This window comes from Cygnus olor, chromosome 3, assembly GCF_009769625.2.
Source record: "Cygnus olor isolate bCygOlo1 chromosome 3, bCygOlo1.pri.v2, whole genome shotgun sequence".
Taxonomy (NCBI): Eukaryota; Metazoa; Chordata; class Aves; order Anseriformes; family Anatidae; genus Cygnus; species Cygnus olor.
The window spans coordinates 38,919,106-38,938,789 of NC_049171.1; the positions used below are offsets into that span (position 1 = coordinate 38,919,106).

General features: G+C 37.5%; 1 protein-coding gene across 4 annotated transcripts in view; it reads right to left on the minus strand.

Annotated features, from left to right (window-relative positions):
- Nucleotides 1–19,684, minus strand: part of RNGTT (RNA guanylyltransferase and 5'-phosphatase) — a 187,675-nt gene that overhangs the window by 163,258 nt on the left and 4,733 nt on the right. For 3 of the 4 annotated variants that reach the window (XM_040551729.1, XM_040551730.1, XM_040551732.1), the window contains exons 2-6: nt 17,920–18,029; nt 11,336–11,439; nt 11,106–11,194; nt 7,840–7,915; nt 3,750–3,999 (exon numbers count right to left, since the gene is read on the minus strand). In XM_040551729.1, the coding sequence (XP_040407663.1) occupies nt 3,750–3,999; nt 7,840–7,915; nt 11,106–11,194; nt 11,336–11,439; nt 17,920–18,029 (629 nt within the window). Of the gene's footprint in view, nt 1–3,749; nt 4,000–7,839; nt 7,916–11,105; nt 11,195–11,335; nt 11,440–16,096; nt 16,218–17,919; nt 18,030–19,684 lie in introns of those variants that run through there. The other variant, XM_040551731.1, reaches the window with a different exon arrangement.

A 19,684-nucleotide genomic window follows, 5' to 3' on the forward strand; every position in this document is an offset into this window, starting at 1 on the left:
CATCTTCAGCTACTCAGAGACTTGACAGAGTGCAAAACGCTCAAAGACAGCCCTCCAGGGGCCAAGAAACATTCCAAAGCTTATCAGAAAAAGAGAGAGAACGTATCTCCTGAAAGAGAGGAAGAGAGAGACACTGATCAGCTTAGATTTGATTCCAAGAAATAGAGGATCACATCGCAAGAACTGCCTCTGAGCATGAACAAGCAAAAGAAAAGGCAACAAAATCCTACCGACTGCCACTCAATAACAAACTGTTCAACTAATCATGTTTTCTGTGGAGAAGCAGGCTCCGCAAAACTGGGAGAAGCAGGAAACATCACTTCTTTTGAGCTTGGCTTTTGATCTCATCATGTTCTCGCAGATGTAACTGAGAAAACATGGGGTTGATGAAACTTCTGTAAAACAGAAGAGCAACTTGTTTCTAAGTCAGCCTCAGAGGAGTTGTTTTTTTAACTAAAAAATGGCAAAATATTATTGAGGAGCACCTGGAGGGTCTGATTTAGGTATAAGAATTAATTCCACTTTTCCTAAATTTCATAATAGCATATTCTTAGTTTTGTGACAGCTTTGGATTTAGTAACAGGGTGGTGGCAGCTTTAAAAGTCAGTGCTATCCCTTAGGAAGGGGGGGGGGGAGAATACTGTTCCATTCAGTATAAATCAAGTCCTACACTTAATTAAGAATAAGCAATTACACAAATACACACCAGTAGACGATTAACAAGAAAGACAAAGAGGCAGCAACAGACCAAAACCTGAATTAGTATTATTTTGTCTTGTAAAAGGCTTTATATTGAGATACATAAGCAGAAGCATTAGCCTTAAGACATATCAAACTAATTTCTCCCTGTTAAGCACTGGGATGGCCTCAGCTAAAGACTTGTGTTCAATTCTGGGCACCAATGCCTCAGAAAAACGTGGGTCAGCATGACAGGAATGGTCAGAAGTATAAAAAAAAATGGACCATAGGGAAAAAGTTAACAAAGTGGTATTTAATGTGGGAAAAGAGAAGGCTGAAAGCAAACATGACACCTGTCCTTAGGTGCATAAAATGCTGCTGTGAAATAAAAAATCTTTTTCCTATATCCATCGAGACATGTCCACAGGCAGAACACTAAGTATATGGGTTAAACGTTGTAAGAAAAAGGGGTGTTAGAAGGAGAAAAATGAAGCCACTAATATTTGAATCGATGTACTTTTATACTTAAATATTACCCTAAGTATATCAGCCATGAGGTTTAATGGTTTCCCTCTGTCTCACAGATGACCATAAGACACCTGCCCTCAAAATCATGAAACAAATCACTAGCAGTAACCACCTCTTCCAGACTGGTTGAGATGTAACCACCCATTTTAGAAGCATTAAATACTACACTCTGTACTTCCTGTGAAATACACAACTTACATAGGAATAGAACAGATGGTACTCCTTAATAAACAGTAAAAGATCGGGTTGACCCATGAAAAGTTTGAAAGTTCTGGCTCAGAATTCTAACTTTTTGCCCTATTTACAAAATACTTGGAGATTATTATTTTTTTTCCCCCAAAGTGAGATTCTAAGTGTCAGCTAATATTGCTTCAATGCTATGGTCATTAGAGCACGCACTAAGGGAGTCAAAACATGTTTGGATTTGCTGTGTAACACCTGAGACTAGAGCAAAGAGGCTTGCTGTTACCTGTCAACTACATTCAGGTGATGAAGGAAACTGTAATGGCACTATGTTCTAACTGTTCCAACACTTTGTAAGGAAAAAAAAAAAAAAAGGTTGTCAAGACTTTTTGACATCAAAATACAGAAGTTTTAGTTAAAGATGCTGCAGTCAAGTTTCTCATGTCCAGGACATTATTTCTGAAACAGGTAGCATGCTAACTTCTCCTGTGGGCTATCTGGGCAGTTGCTCCTGACTGTTCATTGTCCTAGCAAGATGCCTGGGAAGCATCTTCTCCTCTACCCATGAAATGTTACTTCTATTCCCACAAAGACTTGTGTCAAACAAAAACATTTCAGCACATTAGTATCATACCAGTCCCCATCAGTTTGGCATTGCACACCCCTAGGTGTTTACAGAAGGGGTCAAATTAGGAAACCAAAAACATCTGCTGTGGGAAATCAACTGTAATGATGAACATTGAGCCCTTTAGACAGCAAAAAAAGAGAAAATCTAGAGCAAGAGGTATTTACCTGATAATCATTCCCCCTGTAGATCGCATATTTACAAGGAATCACAAACAGACTGTATCCATGTCTACTCAGTTAAGAAGCAGTCCAATCTGCCAGCCAAGAATCATGGTAAAGAATTCTCCCCGTGCCTCCTCTTCATGTCAAAGACTGTTCCTCCAGAGCTGCAAAACTGAATTATACGAATATGCATATTAACTAGATGACTTTCTTTCATAAATTCTCTAACTCTTAATTAAGTTTTAGTTATTAATATGCTTATTCGTATAATTTAGCTTCCAGCTTTCAAAAAAACTACGCTGGCAGATAAGAAAAAGCCTGGGAAGCCAGTATTGTGATTCCTGTTAAACAGATCAGTTTAGCTTTATACTTGTGGGGGAAAAAAAATAAAAAAGTCACTGGACCTCGCCATCACACCTCAATTACTAATGTATCAAAAAGCAAGTCAAAAGATACTAGTTTGGCAGTTAAAACCCAAAGAAAAGTTTTTAGATACCAAGGTATTACTGCAAGGCTAATGGAGGTAATGGCTATATCCCTGAATATATTTTGACTATGAATTTTTACAGTATCAGCAGTCTTATTTCAGCTGATGGTCTATTGGAAAGTTTCCAAAGTTCATCTTGCTTCTTTGGACAAAGTTTTGCATTCCTTTCAAGCTAATTTCTACTATCTTCAATCCGTAAACCATGATGAACAGCTGCAGTAACAACAAAATGCATTTCTGCAGCACGTTTCATGTGAGGATTTCCAAGTGCTTGCAAACACACCTCAGCACACAAACAAAACAATTCAACAGTATGCAAAAGGATCTAAATCTAGTTTTGCTGTCAGTAATGTTCTCCCGTACTTGATTTCTATACAAAACAAAAGTCACAGATTTGGAAAGAACTGAACAATTAGTATAGTACAAGAATATTCTTCATACTTGAGTATTAGTTCCATACTATAATTAAACTACAGTAACTTAATCCCTCAGAATTATGCAAATTTGTCTAAATAATCACAATATGTGATCAGATTTTTTATTTCTTATCACTATATAGTTAAAATAGCTTTGAAAAAAATATGATTTCAAAACTGTCATGGGGTTTTTAAGCTCACCTTGCTTTTTGCTAATCCTAGTCTCAACCCTCCTGGATTCTCAAAAGTAAGAATATTTATTAAAATAAGCACTGAATTTAAAAGATTTTGAATTTTATCCACACATGGCTACAAAAAATAAAAACTGTTTTACATACACACCCCATAACATTTCACCTCTGAAGACAGACTGAACAATTAAGAAGAGCTCTACTATCTCAAGCTTAAAAAAATGTTGCATTAAAATAATTTTAAATCATTATTAACTCCTCACCTGTTTCAGTTGTAAATGTTAAAGTTCCATGTTCATACGGGAAACAAAGTTTGCAACAAGTCTACCTGTTTTTCCTGGTTAGAGACACTACTACCTGTTCCTGACTTGAAAGAGCACTAGCACTTTTCTGTCACATACAATGTAGTAACATATGACTAAGAGTTTATGAAAGTAATTTTAGCAATTAGAATATTAAGTTCTTAATCAAAAATACCAGTTTTAGGCGTTCTTTTCTCCTTTTGCCAAAGGAAGAGCTTGATGATCCAGGTTCTGATTCTTGGCCTCCTGTTCTACCATTGTCATCGTCCTCCTCTTCATCTTCCTCAAAGCACCATTCTGGGAGCTCAGGTGGTGATGGCGCATCATCTTCATCTCCATAACGACGGAATAATTCCTTCAAATAATCACCTTTATAAATACCTGGTGGTCTAGCCTGAGCAAAAGTAGCCACAGCTGCCTCAATACTGTCAAATAAAAATGGGAAAATTACTCTGTATGTTTTATTTAGTAGTTAGGGCATAGCATGACTAAAACATACTTAAAATGTATTGGTACTGAGAATTCAGAAAAAAAATCCCAAAATGGTAATTACAAAAACATTCATGATATTCAAATCATCATCATACTTAGATCAGCCCAGCAACTGTATTGCTATTGCAAAAGATTTTGCGTGATTATGTAGATACTGTATCTTGGTCTGCTTCATCTCCTAATTGCAGCTAAGAGCAGCCTGCTGGTCACCTAGGCAAAACTTTTGTTGTAACTACAACTTTTATTATTGCTGTAGAAAAGGAATGGATGACATGTAGGTAAGTACTTAAGGACTGAATGAAGAGGAAAAGAAGTCTTAATGAACAGAAATTCAAGTCATAAAATTCAGATAAGGCTACACATTTCTTCCTAAGAGTTATCTTCCCTGGAGGCTTTGCTATCACACTGACAAAATGCATCCAAATCTTTTGTAGCGACTTCTCTCACAGGCAGTTTCTCTCAAAAAAATGTAATTTAGCTGAACAGGAAAGGACTTCTAACATTCAAACTTAGCTGCAGTAATAAGCTGTAGACTGAATCACAAAACAAGTTTGAAATCAAAACTAACAGCCAACCACCTTTACTAGCCAACTGGAGAACACTCCAAAATTTGTCAGTGAGCACAAGACACCAAGTTAGGCATGAGTGTTTATCTGCCCGAGGGTAGGAGGGCTCTGCAGAGGGATCTGCATAGGCTGGACTGATGGGCCAAGGCCAGCTACATGAGGTTCAACAAGGCCAAGTGCTGGGCCCTGCACTTGGGGCACAACAACTCCGAGCAGCCCTACAGGATGGGGGAAGAGTGGCTGGAAAGCTGCCTGGTGGAAAGGGACCTGGGGGTATTGGTCAATAGCCGGTTGAACATGAGCCAGCAGTGTGCTCAGGTGGTGGAGAAGTCCAACAGCATCCTGCCTTGTATTAGAAAGATCGTTAGGACCAGCAGGAGCAGGGAGGTGATCGTCTCCCTGTACTCGGCTCTGGTGAGGCCGCACCTTGAATATTGTGTTCAGTTTTGGGCCCCTCAGTACAAGAAGGACATGGAGGTGCTCGAGTGTGTCCACAGAAGGGCTACGAAGCTGGTGAAGGACCTAGAGAACAAGTCTTATGAGGAGCTGCTGAGGAAGTTGTTTGGCCTGGAGGAAAGGAGGTTTAGGGGAGACCATTTCATGCTCTACAATTACCTCAAAAGAGGCTATAAGCGGGGTGAGGATCAGTCTCTTCTCCCAAGCACCAAGTGATAAGACAAGAGGAAATAGCTTTAAGTTGCACCAGGGGAAGTTTAGGTTGGATATTAGGAGAAATTTCTTCACTGAACGGGTTGTGAAGTATTGGAACAGGCTGCCCATGGAAGTGGTTGAGTCACCATCCCTGGAAGTCCTCAAGGAACATGATGTAGAACTTAGTAACATGGTTGGTGGTACACTTGGCAGTGCTAGGTTAAAGATTGGACCGGATGATCTTAGAGATCTTTTCCAACATGAATGATTCTATAAAATAGATCACTAAAAGGTAAATCCCTGTTAGGCTTCTTGACAAGCACATATCTTAAAGCTGGAAATGAAAGCACATATTTGCTGTGAATTTTTTTTTTCAGATAAGAAAATAGCCTACAACTGGAACAAGGAAACCATGTAGATAAAATGAAAAAAATAGTTAAATACAAAAATCATTTTTTTGTCTGATCCATCCAGTACAAGACAATGCCTGAGAACTTTGAGATAAGTGTCCCAAAAGAAAGAGATATACTTCCTAAGAAGCAGATAAGTTTGGTTCCGTCTCCTGATCTTTAGTAAAAGTAGAAAGCAAAACACTTTCAGGAGTAAGGCTATCAGATGATCATCAGATCTCAGAAGTGACAGTTTAATATCTGAGTTACTTAGAAAAATGTTCTTCGTTCTGTTTCATAAAACTCCTAGTTTCTTCCTCACGAGACAATTTTTATTTTTGTATCTTTCTTAAATTGTATTATATCTTCTGTAATCAATGCTACTAAAAGCCAAAACAAACCAAAAAGAGATGGGGCCTGAAACACGCCCAAATTTGTCTCCTATTAAATTAGAAGAACTCTATACTATTATGGAATAGATAATAATGAAAGCCAAAAGAAGCAGTACAAATTTTAAGCTCAGAAAGCTAGCAGAAAGAAAACATACTGCGCAAGTTCTAGAAATATAGCCGTCTTCCAGGAAAACGAGTTGTGAAGAAAGAAAATCTGGTAAGGTTTCTGATGACTGGCTAGAGGGCTTTCAGTCTGGATGACCTTTCTTTAAACTAACTACGTATTTTAAAATACCTCTCTGCATTCACAATGCATCGGCAGTACTCTTGTATCATACGCTTAAGGAATGAATATGGATGGATTTTTCCATCAGGAAAACCTTATTTCCTCTACAGCAAATAACAGTGCCTGATTTTAACGAATGATACAGCAAATTGGATTTATCTTGATACAATGCTTAGCATTAAGTACCACCTTGCACAAATTCTTTTGCTGTGGACATTTTTACCTATCAAGTGAAACCTGAATGTTCTGTTAAAACAGTATTACAGAGAGGAACAAATTTGATATAATTAGTTATTTGAACAAAAACAAAAATAGAACAAAAAGATATGGCTGTTAAGTTTTAAGGCTTTTCCCACAAAGGTTTGAAAATAAAAAGAGGCTCCATAAAAGGACTTTCAAATAGACTTATGGTCCTTTTCTCCAAAGAGGAAATGCACAATACTCAGTCTGATTACTGCATGCTGCTTTTAAGTTGTTACATTAAAAGCATACAAATTTGCTATTTCACAGGAATAACTATAATCATACTATAAAAATCTTGGTATCTGTGTCTAATTCCTGTACTCAGCTAAGATTCTGCCAAGAATCAGCCACCCACTGTTAACAGTGTTCTGTCTCCATTACGCCAGTACCTTTATTCCAAGTTTACTATCAGAAAGCAATGACCCAGTTCTTTGCAAACAGCTTGCAAATACACGGTAATCACCAAGTGAACTCTATGTCCAGTCACAAGAACAGGCAGCAACTGGAATAGAATTTTCTTCCCTTAAAGGTCCGTACCAGAAATATCATCCAAATACTGAAAGGACTCATAAAATAACACACCTTGCTCGTGACCCAGTCAGCTCAGAAACAGTGTTTCATGAACACTACCAAAGGTGCAAACTCAGGCTCATCAGCATGGTACAGGCAGTATTTTTTAAAGTCAGCATTATTTAGTAAGTTCATTACTATTTATGAGGGCACCACACTTTAAAAATACAGGTGCCTCTGTAGAAACATGCCACAGAATTCAGTCAAACAACAACTGTAAACAAGAACTGTGCTTCCCCATCACCAACCTAGAAGCATGCATGTTTCTCTGCTGTTGCTCTAGCTAATGTCTCATTTTCAGAACTCAAGAAACTAAAAGAGCTACACACAGACCTTTGTGAGAAAGCAGAAGAAAAAAATCTCTCAGGATTCTCTGAACTCTACATTCTTACTCAAAGTGTGGGCTATGTCATGGGGGAGAGAGACAGCACAATCCATACTCTTCCAAAAGCCCACACGCAGCTGGCAGAGCTGACTTTGACCTACCAGACCTGAAAATTTTGACTGGCCAAGGCTGAGCTACCATAGCAATACTGTTAATATTATTTGTTTACTCAAAATTAGTAGGAAGTTTCAAAATAAACACTGAATACATTAGGATAGCTGTCAAGACAAATAAAACATACTGAAGATGCTATTAGTCTACAAATTCATAGAAATTAAAATTCAAAGTTACCTCCAGTCCAGCTTTTCAACCAAAAAGGCACAGATCAGAAATCCAGTTCTATTGAAACCATGCGTGCAATGGACACCTATACGAAACAAGAGAAGAGCATAATCATTTGAAAGTAGTTTTAACAAACGTGTTTTAGTTTCACAAGTGTTTTTTGGATCCTTTTATCTCCATCAATAACACAAATGACGTTGTGTCCCTTCCTATCAAGGCATCCCAGATTGCTGAATGCATACAAGCCTAAAAAAATATTTATTACATTCTTCCTGCAAATTATTAGCAGAAGAATATAGGATACCTCGGATTGCCCCAACTCAAGAACACTAACTTAATGCAACTCAAATGTGGCTAATACAGACATGATCCAAAATTGTTCTTTGTTGTTTTTTTTTGTTTTTTTGTTTTTTGTTTTTTAAATAAATGATCAAACATTTATCAGAGTACACTGCAGTCAAATTTGATAACGGTGCTTTAATGGATTCAACAAGCATTACATTTATTTCACACCATCAGGCATAAAAATCATACCCAGATTACCGTATTTCAAACTTGAAAGAAGTGTCAATAGACTACAACTCCGTGTCAAATTCGTAATTACCATGCTAAGACCAGACATACTGATTTCAGAGAAAAATAAAACACTACAAAAAGAAAATTATACAACAATATAATTGCCATCAACTACTAATCTTTTCAAATTAAGAAAAAACATTTTTCCCCTCTCTTTTACTGAATTCATTACCCAGTGAAAGGAGGGGAAAAGTCAAACATTGGAACTCCTCTTTTTTTCTGTCCATTTCAAGGCAACAGCACCATCTAGTGATATACAAACCAAGTCTGAAACTTGTAGGACTAAAATGACGCGAAGAATTCAGGCAAAATGTTGACTCTTCCTCACAGTGCATTTTTTTTAAATGACAAACACCACAGCATCAAAGCTTCCACTCACACCGAATGTAATTATTCTTAATATTAACATATTCTACAGTTCTGACTATAAAGGAGGCTTTTATTGATTTACTTATTTCTCTACCATAATTAGCAGAGTAAGTCAGCAACAATTTGAGCTTCCCTTCTTAATAAAGCAAGGCAAGAACTACTAGGAATTTCTTGGATTCGCACATTCTAACCATTAATAACAACAAAAACCGTAACTTGCATCAAATGAAATTAATTTTAGCTTCCTTATAGAATTTGTTCCCAGCAATCATTTCTCCTTTGTTTTCTGCTTAAGCAAAATCTTTGTGTTTTGTTTCCTTGAAGTTGGCAGGCATACTGCAGTCCTTCAAGTTGCACAAATAAAGCTTCCATCCTATAGAGTACTAGCTGAATAGAAAATGTTGATCACTTATCATTCACATTTCAGGCTCTTTTCATGTCTAATCTTAACGCTAGCAATGAAATGGCACACAATTGCTATCAATAAACCCTGCAGCTGTTACTGCTACCAAAAAGGTTAAGTCAATAATTTTGTACACATGACAAAGATAAGAAGCATTTCAGCAATGAGACCAATGGCTTGGAAAGGAACGGTCGCACAGGGTGCAGTACTATCACTCTTGCAGACTCCTTTCCCTCCTGATAAAAACATCCTCCACACCAATCCCTCGGATGCTCTTTCAGAAGAAGAAAGAAGTTTCCAGAACCAGAAATAACCTTTCTGTAACTAATGGAAGGGAAATGGAATATCCCAACATTTCACTTTCGCTACAAAAGCCTAAACTACAGGTCAAGAGCTTATTCAAGGCATTGATTCATTTCTATGGAAAAAAGTCAATTAAGAGTCAAGAAAAAAAAAAATACTCTAAATAGTGTAAGAACATTCCAAAATTCATGTAAGTCCAAAAGTTAATGACTCAACACTAAAAGCGGCATTTTAAAAGTTTAAATAGCAGTTAAATGGGTCTGCTATTTCATGCATATCACAATGCTATCCATATTACATATAAATTGCTGACCCATAACGATATTTCATTTTCTGCAATACTGCCAATAGCTGATCCCACTCGCTCTCATTTAGCGGTTTTTCATATCACATACTTGTGCTACAGTTCAGGGAAGAAAACAGAGGTCTCAAATTAAAACTTCATTCCATGAGGAATACTGAAATAAGAAACTATCTAAAAGGAAATTATGTGAAGAACTTAATAACGTGTTTCGATTAAATGTCTCAGCATTGATAAAAGTAAGATTCTCTGTGGTATCCAGTGACAGGTCAAGAAGCAATGGACACAGATTGAAATACAAGAAATTTTGTTCAAATGTAAGGACAAAAAAACCAAGACTTTTTTTATTTTAAGGGTGATTAAACACTGGAAAAGGATGCCAGAAGGTGTCGTGGAGTCCTCAACCTTGGGGACTGTCAACACCTAAAGAAACACAGTCCTAAGCAACCTGCTTCAGCTGAGCCTGCTCTGAGGTGGTGTGATAGGCTGGATGGTTTCCAGAGGTCCCTTCCAACCTCCACTATTCCAAGATTCCGTATGAATCCTAAACTGTGTGAGCATACTAGCTTAGTTTACCAAGCTCTCATCAATGACACCTACACAAACAACTGTTCTATGTGCTTTTAAGTCATACAGACACTCTTTTTCAGTCAGGTTGCAGAATTATCATCAAAGATGCCCAAGGACAAAACCCATTCTGAATGTGGAAACTAAGCTGCACAGTAATTTCTTGTCTCTGGTAGTTTGCAGATAGAGTTTAATATTAATGTGCTTACCAGAAATCAGAATAAAGTGCTCTTAGTAGAACTAAAATTCACTTGAGAACTTTTTCTGCTCTGAAAAAAGTCAGCCTTACGACATTTGAATAATTACTATGAGACAGTATACTACAGAAACAGTTAGCCTAATGTTTACTATCAATTTCTAGCAAATAATCAGCTGTTTTGAGAAATTTGTTAAAGAACATCTGATAATTCAGTTACCAAATACAACTTAAAGGAAGCCAGACCATCGAATGCTAAAACAACAAATCAGGCAATGCATAACCTTCATCTGTATCAGCAGAAGTTTCAAAAACATACTGCAGGTATTTTGTGTTTGTAGACAGTTCTTAATTAAGCCTGGGTATTTGCTGCATAAGGTCAATAGCTGCATTCAAACTGACTTATAAAGATAAGTACTGGTTTCTGTAAAAAGTAGTAGTTTATTCAAGTTAAAAAAATCAAATTTATATATAAAAACATAAACACTGTACTGCAGAAATTCTTTGGCTTATATAAAGTAACAGCAAAAACTAATGAAAACAGATAAAAGAAGGCATACCTATAAGCTCTGAGGGATTCTTATCACTGAAGTGTTCACATACACGGATAAATGTTTCTGTATTCTCAGGTGTAGGACACTCACCGTGCCTGATAAACATGGGAACACATGGGTTAGGAGAAAGTTTTGGAAAAAGGGAGGGGTGAGTGTTAAGGGGGGGGGAAGAGTAATTACTTCAGTGTGATCTTTCCAGTTAAAAACTTAATATTAAAAGAGTGAAGACAACTTACCCTTTACACTGGAGCTTTATATATTTAATTCCCTCTTTCTCTATATCATTCCTATCATAGAATCTAGTAGTGTTGGTCAAGTCCACCAGCAAACCCATTTTAACCTAAAAAATAAAAATAAAGTTGTTGCATATATTTGGTCCAAATATTAATGAATAAATATGAATTGGTTAATAACATCCAAATTGAAAATAGTAGCAGGCTGTTCCAAGCTTCAAATTTCTCCAATACTGTGTTCCAGAAGAACTATATAAACTTCATTCTACCACCACAGTCATTTTTAATTTGTGAAACCTTGTGTCTGAATTAGCATCAGTCATGAATTCAAAAAACCTCAATTTGTTTCCCCACCAATATCTCCAAATAAGAAAAATCTGCTAACAGCAAAAAAGTATATCTTAAAGAAGTATTTAAACATGTTAAAAGGCATAAAGCTGAAACAGGCGCTCTTACACTTTACATAAAACTTTAAACAGTGGGAATAAGAAAAGAATAAGAAAAATTACCTACTGAGACTTACATAGAAGTACCCTCTTAGAAAAAACTTATCTTAATTTACCCATCTGTTCGAATGCAAAACAACACTGTTTCAAGTTTAAAACAAAAATCCCTTAAATGCCTAGAAATATTTTATTCACAGCTGAGACATTAAAAAAAATGAAATCTTTAAAGATGCTGCTGGTTAAGTAAGGTTGTAGTTTTAACCATTACAGACTTTGGGACATACCTGAATTAAGGTTACCTTGTCCACTCTGCTCTAACATGTCCCCTTCTGCATGAGTTTGATTTTGCAGCTGTAAAATAGCTCTTTTACAGCAGCCTTATAGAAGTTAATGTGTTTAAAAAAGCAAGATGAAGAGCAGAAATTCCAACAGGTGGCATCCTACACACAGCTCATCAGCATCCTACTGATTCCTCACTTAAGCTAACAAGGGAAATTAAACTCTTCAAATTTCATAAGATTTCTTAATACAAGAGTGGAAAAGATTTTATTCCAGGTTCTGGGGAAACGTTTGCCTTTAAGTCATGGACATAGGAAGTCGCAGAGAAACAGAACGGGAAAATAAAAAAGTTGCATGGCAATCTGCTGACTCGATGTTAGCCTTCTCCATTCTATGGAATTTCATCATTGATCCACGCAAAACTTCTGTCAAGCATAAATCTCCTCGTTACTGCACAAAAACAGCTTACTAGTACACCTGTGTGCTGAAAGGATTCCTGGTTTCCTACTTTATACGTACAAGTAATTGCTTTTGGTCAAAAAGCAAAATGTCATGCCTTCAGGTAGGATCCTCACCATGAGGTCAGATGTCTATTCAAAAGCCATTTTACAAGGAGTCTTTTAGCAAAATCCTCGTTCTATAGTCTTGTCTTTTTAAAGAGAGACATCAACAGTGCACTAAAAAATACGTTATCACTGAAGCATGTTACACATGCAGAAACATAAAAGAACACCATGTCTTCAATACGTTTAAAACTCCAACTCACATTTATGAACAGGGTTCTGATCCGTTTTTATTTACCTGAAGGTGAACAGACTGCTAATAATTTAGAACTGCAGCTAGAGAAATTACAACTTAGAAACACTGCTTCCAGACAATTCAGAGAAGATAAATTCCAATTTTAACTGCAATACAGTTCAGACACAGCAGATTCACCCGTGTATGTAAATCAGTAGACCCCCTGAGGCAAATTTCCAATTCTCTACAGAGGTAGTCATGTGTGGTATTCGAAGTTCTTAAGATGTATTTCCATATTTTTATATTTATGTGTCATAGTGTTATGTCAGCAGCACTAAGTATATGTACTCTAATGTCTACATCAGTTCTAAATTCCTCCTTCTTTCTCAAATTCAACTTGTGTTTTATCCAGAATGGTTTACTGAGACTGTTTTGCAGAAATATGAGCTACATCAGTAGCAGTACACCTGCAAACAATGTTTTATCATCTGAAATTTCAAGTATTTAGTGTCAATGGAGCTGCTAAACATATGGACTGACAGTATATTATCCAGTGATTAATTTTGTAGGAAGTATACAAAAGGCAATTAGTTTAATGATTACTTTCCTCCACCTCCACTTTCAACAGCATTTCGCAATCATCTCAGAGATTACTTAATTGACAAGTAAGACCATGCAAGATTTCCAGGTGCTATGCTCTAGGCTCATAACACCACAACACTGAGTTAAACCAGTTAAAAACAATTGTTTGGAGTACAGCGGCGCATTCCCACACCAGTACTTCCAGGTGAACATACAGGACAACACGCTAGGAAAGAAAAGCGAAACATAAAAGGGCGAAAAGTACATTTAAAATGAGATAGATGAAAACTATTTAGGTATTTTTCTACTGTTCTACACAAGCAATGGCTCTACGTAGGGAATCCCCACAGCGCCTTCCCGTAGCATGCCCTGCCTGAAGGGAAGTACAGTGAGTGTCTTTTGTGCTCTGAATCCTATCCGGAGTGTGGCTGAAGTTGACAAAAAGGCTGGTAAAAGAATCAGCTGTGTTGTCCCCAGAGCTCTACACTATGAAGCCACGTAAACGGCCCCCTAAATGTCCTCTGGCCCAACTGCATAGCTAAAGTTTGACAAACTATTATTTTATCTAAAATACGAGGTTAGGTATAATAAACTATTTTTTTTTTTTTTTATCTAAAATACGAGGTTAGGTATAATGCTTCCAAGATATCCTCAGCTAAAGGGAACAAAATATTTTCAAAGTAAGGTTCAAATTATATTTTCACTTAAAGTGAAGGACTTGCATTCAGTTCCACCGTCGTAAGAAAAAAAGACACTCCAAAATGCAAATCACTCTTGAATAAAATGCTATATCAATCGGTAGTCTGCATATATGGAAAAAGAGTTGTTAGGAAAACGAGCTGATTAATAAAATCATGAAGATAAATTAAAAGGTAACACCATTTAATATTGCAAGTTGTAACAGAGAGCTACAAGAAAAAGTATAAGTAATTTGTGAAATATAGTTTAACATCTTCTCGTCCAAAAGATACAGTTCTACAGTACTATTGAAAACTCAAAGCCAATTCCCAATCCCACTGTTTCCCACCAGCGGTTTCAAATGCTCCCACCAGAAGCTTCCAAACTTCCCCAAACTCCTCCCGCAATGAAGAGTTGTCACTGAGATGCAAGAAAGTTCAAAAATTAATTTCATATCAAAGCACTTAAGCTCAAAGGATACTCAAGTTTTTCCTTCAACTTTTAGAAATTACTCTTTTAAACGTATTCATGTACAGACTTCTGTCTCCTGACTGACCTACAGAACCCAGGAGAATGCTACAATGCTCTTCAGACCCAAACTGTCCCCAAGTTGCATTTAATGTTGCATTAAATGTTTGCATTTAATTTTGGGGATGTTGCATTTAATTTGAACAGGAGGATGACACAAAGGAAAGCGTCTGTTAAGGAGGAAATTCAGAACTACAGGACTCCTGGCCAACTATTCCTCTACAGTTATTACAAATTATTTGTAAGTGAAGATCCTGTGAAGTGACTGCGTTCCTCATGTTTTTTATGGAGCAGTAAACCACACAGGCATCTGGTACAATTTAGTCAAAACTCTGAAGTGGAATGTAGAGCGTAAGGCCTGAAATCAAAGTATACAATTATGAGACTCCAAAATCCATCTGAAGACACACTGGTCCTACACGAATCGAAACACTTCAGTCACTGAACTGGAGTTACACTGTGCTTGCACTTGGTCTGATGGACCACAGTTCTCACCTACTGCAAAGACGGACATTCATCACGCAGGTCCTTTGCTCTGCTCCCGAACCCTGGCATCACAACATAGGTTTGCTCCTAGAAAGTTCTTAATAGGAGACGATTTTTGAAGGACTACCAAAGTAAAATAGACAGTTACCCACTGGAAAAAAAAAACACTATTTTTCCATCCAGCGTTTGGTATGAATCATCCTTCAGTCCATCATCAAATGACACAGTTTTGGAAGAAAGAATAACTTCAAACTGTTGAGCAACTTCTCTTTAAAGCACATATATATTTCTTACAAGGACTGTTGCAACAATAAAATCTTACTGCATTGCAACACAATTTAACTAGATATTTTTCTTGCTTGTAATTGTAAAAGACGAGTGAATAGAAGAAAAAGCTCACCTATAGCTTGAAATCATCACCTTTTACATACAATAGCATCACAGTCTTCTTACTTATTTTGGCCAGTCTCTCCACATCCTCCTACTGTTACAAAAGCCTTCTCCTTCTCACCTTCTCACATACCAGCTATCTCAAGCTACTAATGCCTTATGCATGCGCTCTTCTGCTGCTGAGCAAATAAACAGGCTTAGCTACGTTCCCCTTGCATGACCCCAGAAGTTTCTCATTAGACGCTGGAACTTGAAAACATCCTCCCCAGGAGGGTGAGAGCAATACTACAATGCAGTGAATTCTCTCCACTCCCTGGACTTTTTTCCTATTTTTTATTTGAGTAAAGTAGTTTAACTCAGTGACTGAATTTATCTGTTAAACCAATAACGTGGCTGAAAACCAGTAATTAGTTTTCCAAATTGGAATTCGTTTGAGTTAAGTAATGCCGTAGCTCCTTGTGACAGAAATAAAATGAACTTTTATAAAGCATAAATATTACTAACTTACCTAACTTAAGAAAGAAAAAGAAATTATTCACGTTGTCACCAATTGCTCCTCCAGTATTTTTTAATAAGATCATTAAGATACTGTGTCAGTATTAGCAATTTTAAGAAAAAAGGAGTTGCCGTCCCTTACCAAATCTGTGTCTAACATTCAGATTTTCAGCAACTGCACAGGAAGCTGTTCAGGCGAAGTTCCACCTCTCAGACAGATGTTGTCTTAAATGCTGAACCCATACCTTCAAATATCTGCGCTAACAGCAATACCTCACCACCACCAAAATCCAGATGTCAAAGCTTCTGCTGAAATCTCTACTTCGGCAGATAAATTGTACGGACCTAAGTAACACCAGGGTTTCAGAAGTGACTCATTTGGCTAAGTATGAGCATTTAACATAGTGAAATAAAGTGGTGACAACCATGCCCAGTGAGTTACTTTTCACTTGGGAAAATCCACTTTTTTCTAGGTCTCCTCAATTGCACGCTCATCTCATGTTGCCAGACTGTTGGTAAATTGCTGTTCTAGGAATGCAGCTCTCTGGTAACACATGGCCTATCTTGGCAAATCAAAAATTGTTTAATAGATTTTATGAAACTATGGAGTTTGAGAGAAATTATACATTCTGCTTACTAAACAAAATGAGCAATACATTAGCAGAGAACCACAAGCTGATACCTGCACTATTAGACTAACCATTTAACGTCACTAAGACTTCATAAATTTGTAGCATTGCAAAACAACTGACTGATACGCCTCATGGAAAGACTATGAAGGCTCACCGTGGTTTATTTTTTTGGTGACAAATCACTAGCAAGCAAATACTCAGAAATTCTGAGCAAGTCTGTGAAGTTCTCTACAATTTTAAAAGACATACAGAATTTTAAATTACTTTAAACCATGAATAAGATTGCTTTTGGAAAACTTCTAGGAATGGCCATTAAAGCTGATCAGAGTCAAAAAATGTATATTACGAAAAAGAGAAACCCAAATGGAATTTAGACACATAGACCCAAGCATTCAAACAAGAAAAGTCCTACCAGCTCAGGCACACGTGCTTCGCATTCGCCCACTGGTACCTCTATCACTGCTACACCGAGTACCTTAGCATCTACCCTATGCCTAAACCCAAATAAGATTCACAAAATGGAATTTCCCACATTTTAGTCATCTGACTCTTGATGCTTAAGCTCCAGTTGTTAAACAAATTCAGAATTAATCTTAGATCAACAGAAAAAATAAATGAAAAATGTCACTACCATGCTTAGCTTTATAAACTGCACAGCCAAAGCAAGTAGTGCCCACCTTCTATGTAAGAGTTTAATAAACGGATTAGAAGAACAAGGTTACGTGCCTTTCTTTGCCCGGGACGTTCAAAATCCCATCTCCAGATGCACCCAACTATGCACAGCACTGCACAGACCTCTACATTACACGAAAGGTTGGAAAGGCCCTGTTCCCACCTTTCTTGTCAAAACTGTGCAGTCATGCAGAACAACATCCCAGTTGAAGGAGGCAGACAGAAGTGGGCTGAACAGAGACAACGAACCCATGTTCTATGAAATTTGCCTTTCATTTTTAAATGTTTTCACTCATATAAGCAAAATTGCAGTCTAACATACCCATACACAAGAGTCATCTGTAAAACTACAAATTATCTAAATTTTGACAATGACATCTAACCAAGGTGTGAGAGTAGTAACAGGAAAAAAAAGTGAGTTTCTTGCTGGTAACACAGCAAATGAGCTGGAGAATTTTGTACAGTTCTTGCCTATAATAAGAAAGTATTTCTGAAACTAAGGGGTTGCAGAGAAAAAAATGATTTTTTTTTTAAAAATAATTTTTCTGTACGTGTCCCAAAGGAAGCCATCAACAACATTTTTCTTAAACCTGAAAAGCAACGTCTGAGTAAGTATTAACAACAACAGTAACATTTCAATTAATAGAAAATTTCACTTTACCTTCAGGCTCTTTAAATAGTTGGACAACATGCTTGGGTGAAAACGATTTTCTTCAGCAACCTGATCATCGTATCTTGGTCCTAACATTGTCTTCAAAGGTAAAAACTTCCCTATGAAACACAATCAAATTTTGCAGCATTTTATGTATACTCATGTATAAGATCACTTACAACTTTGTGATTTCAAAGCAGTTTTAGAGGTTCATCTACAATGAAAAACAACTGCAGGAAGAGTATCGACAACAGTTCAATTGGAATTTTTCTTTGCTACAAATTCTCTGAATGTGCAAATAAGTTTAGAAGGAAACAAGTCAGAACACCAAAAAGTGGTATTTTAAACGTTTTAGCTAGTTTTTAAGTGTGATTTAGGCTGCAGAGCTAGAGCACGCAAGAGAACAAACAAAATTTAAACTCATCAGAGTTAAATACATGGAAAAACAATGTTAAATGCCAGTTTGTTACCCAACCACGTGAACTGCAGCTTGGAGCACCTGCAAGCATAAAAGATGGTGAAGGTTGCTGCAAAGCAACGCGGTTGGCCCAGAAGAGCTGTGCACCACAGATCTGTCCAACGTGCTCCCTAAGGCTTGTCGGGAGAGTCCCGCTGCTGTGCTACAGCAGGGCGCAGTTCTCCCTCCCAAACACAATGCCTGTGTGTGGCTCAGGCTCCGTGTACACCACAAAACTGACCAAAACTTGACGGGAATTAGTACTTATGGATCACTGCCACCAGTCCCTAAAAACCCAAGATTTATTTAACACTGCTTTCTTTCTTCCATCCATCAGGTCTACCGCAGAAGATCCCAAATAACCTCCAAGAAGGTCTCCGGTGCTTCTTGGTGGGACCCCTGCGAGCTGTGGGCATGGCTCTTCCCGGGGAGCCCAAGACAGCAGCGCACCTACCTCCTGCTGCAGTACCCAGGACCCCACACAGTGGCAAGCTGCAGAAAAAGGCCTTAAATTCATGGAAAGAAAAGGGCCTGGCGTAGCTGCCCAGCTGCAGCCAGGGGAGTGACACAGGCAGGGAGCAAAGCTGGGGGAACCTCAGCATTTTCTGCACGTGGGAAGTGCGAAACAAATTATTGCCCCAGAATTTTCATCCTTTCTCTCCTTTATTTAATAGAACTGTTTCAAAAACGCAGCCTTTCTAAAAACAGGGCAAACGCAAGCGTGTAATTGTATCGCACAGAAGACCAGCACAGAGGCTTTTTAATGCAGGAAGAACCCCAGACAAGTCTTTCTAGGAAAGAATGCGCCACTAGATCCTGAGCTTGTGGAAATATATTTTAAAGTCCTTCTGACAGCAATCAATCCACCTATTTCCCAGATTAAAGAAAGACAATTCACTCTCTATATAACTACAATTAAAAAAATAAGAAAAATTTAGAAACATTTTAAAAGCTTTCCCTATTTAGAAACACAAATACCCACTCAACTTTTTGAACTCACTAGGGAACACTTTTCCATACCGTTTCAGGCACCTGTTCAGCTGTGCAACGCAGAGTAACGACCCATTTGAACTTGCAGTTTCATATCCTTGGGTATTCACCCAGCACAGCTAACCCTAACGCCAAGCAATTTTTCTGAAGCACTCAAGAAAATACTGTTTTCTCATCAAGACAGAACATTTCCTCATTAAAAAAGGAAAAAAAATCCTCCCACTCTCAGCAAACCGAAACCACAAGGAATGAAAAGACACTAATACACCCACTGCATTCAGCTAGAATGCAAGTTTTGCGAGAAACGCTCACTGATCTTTGTAAAAA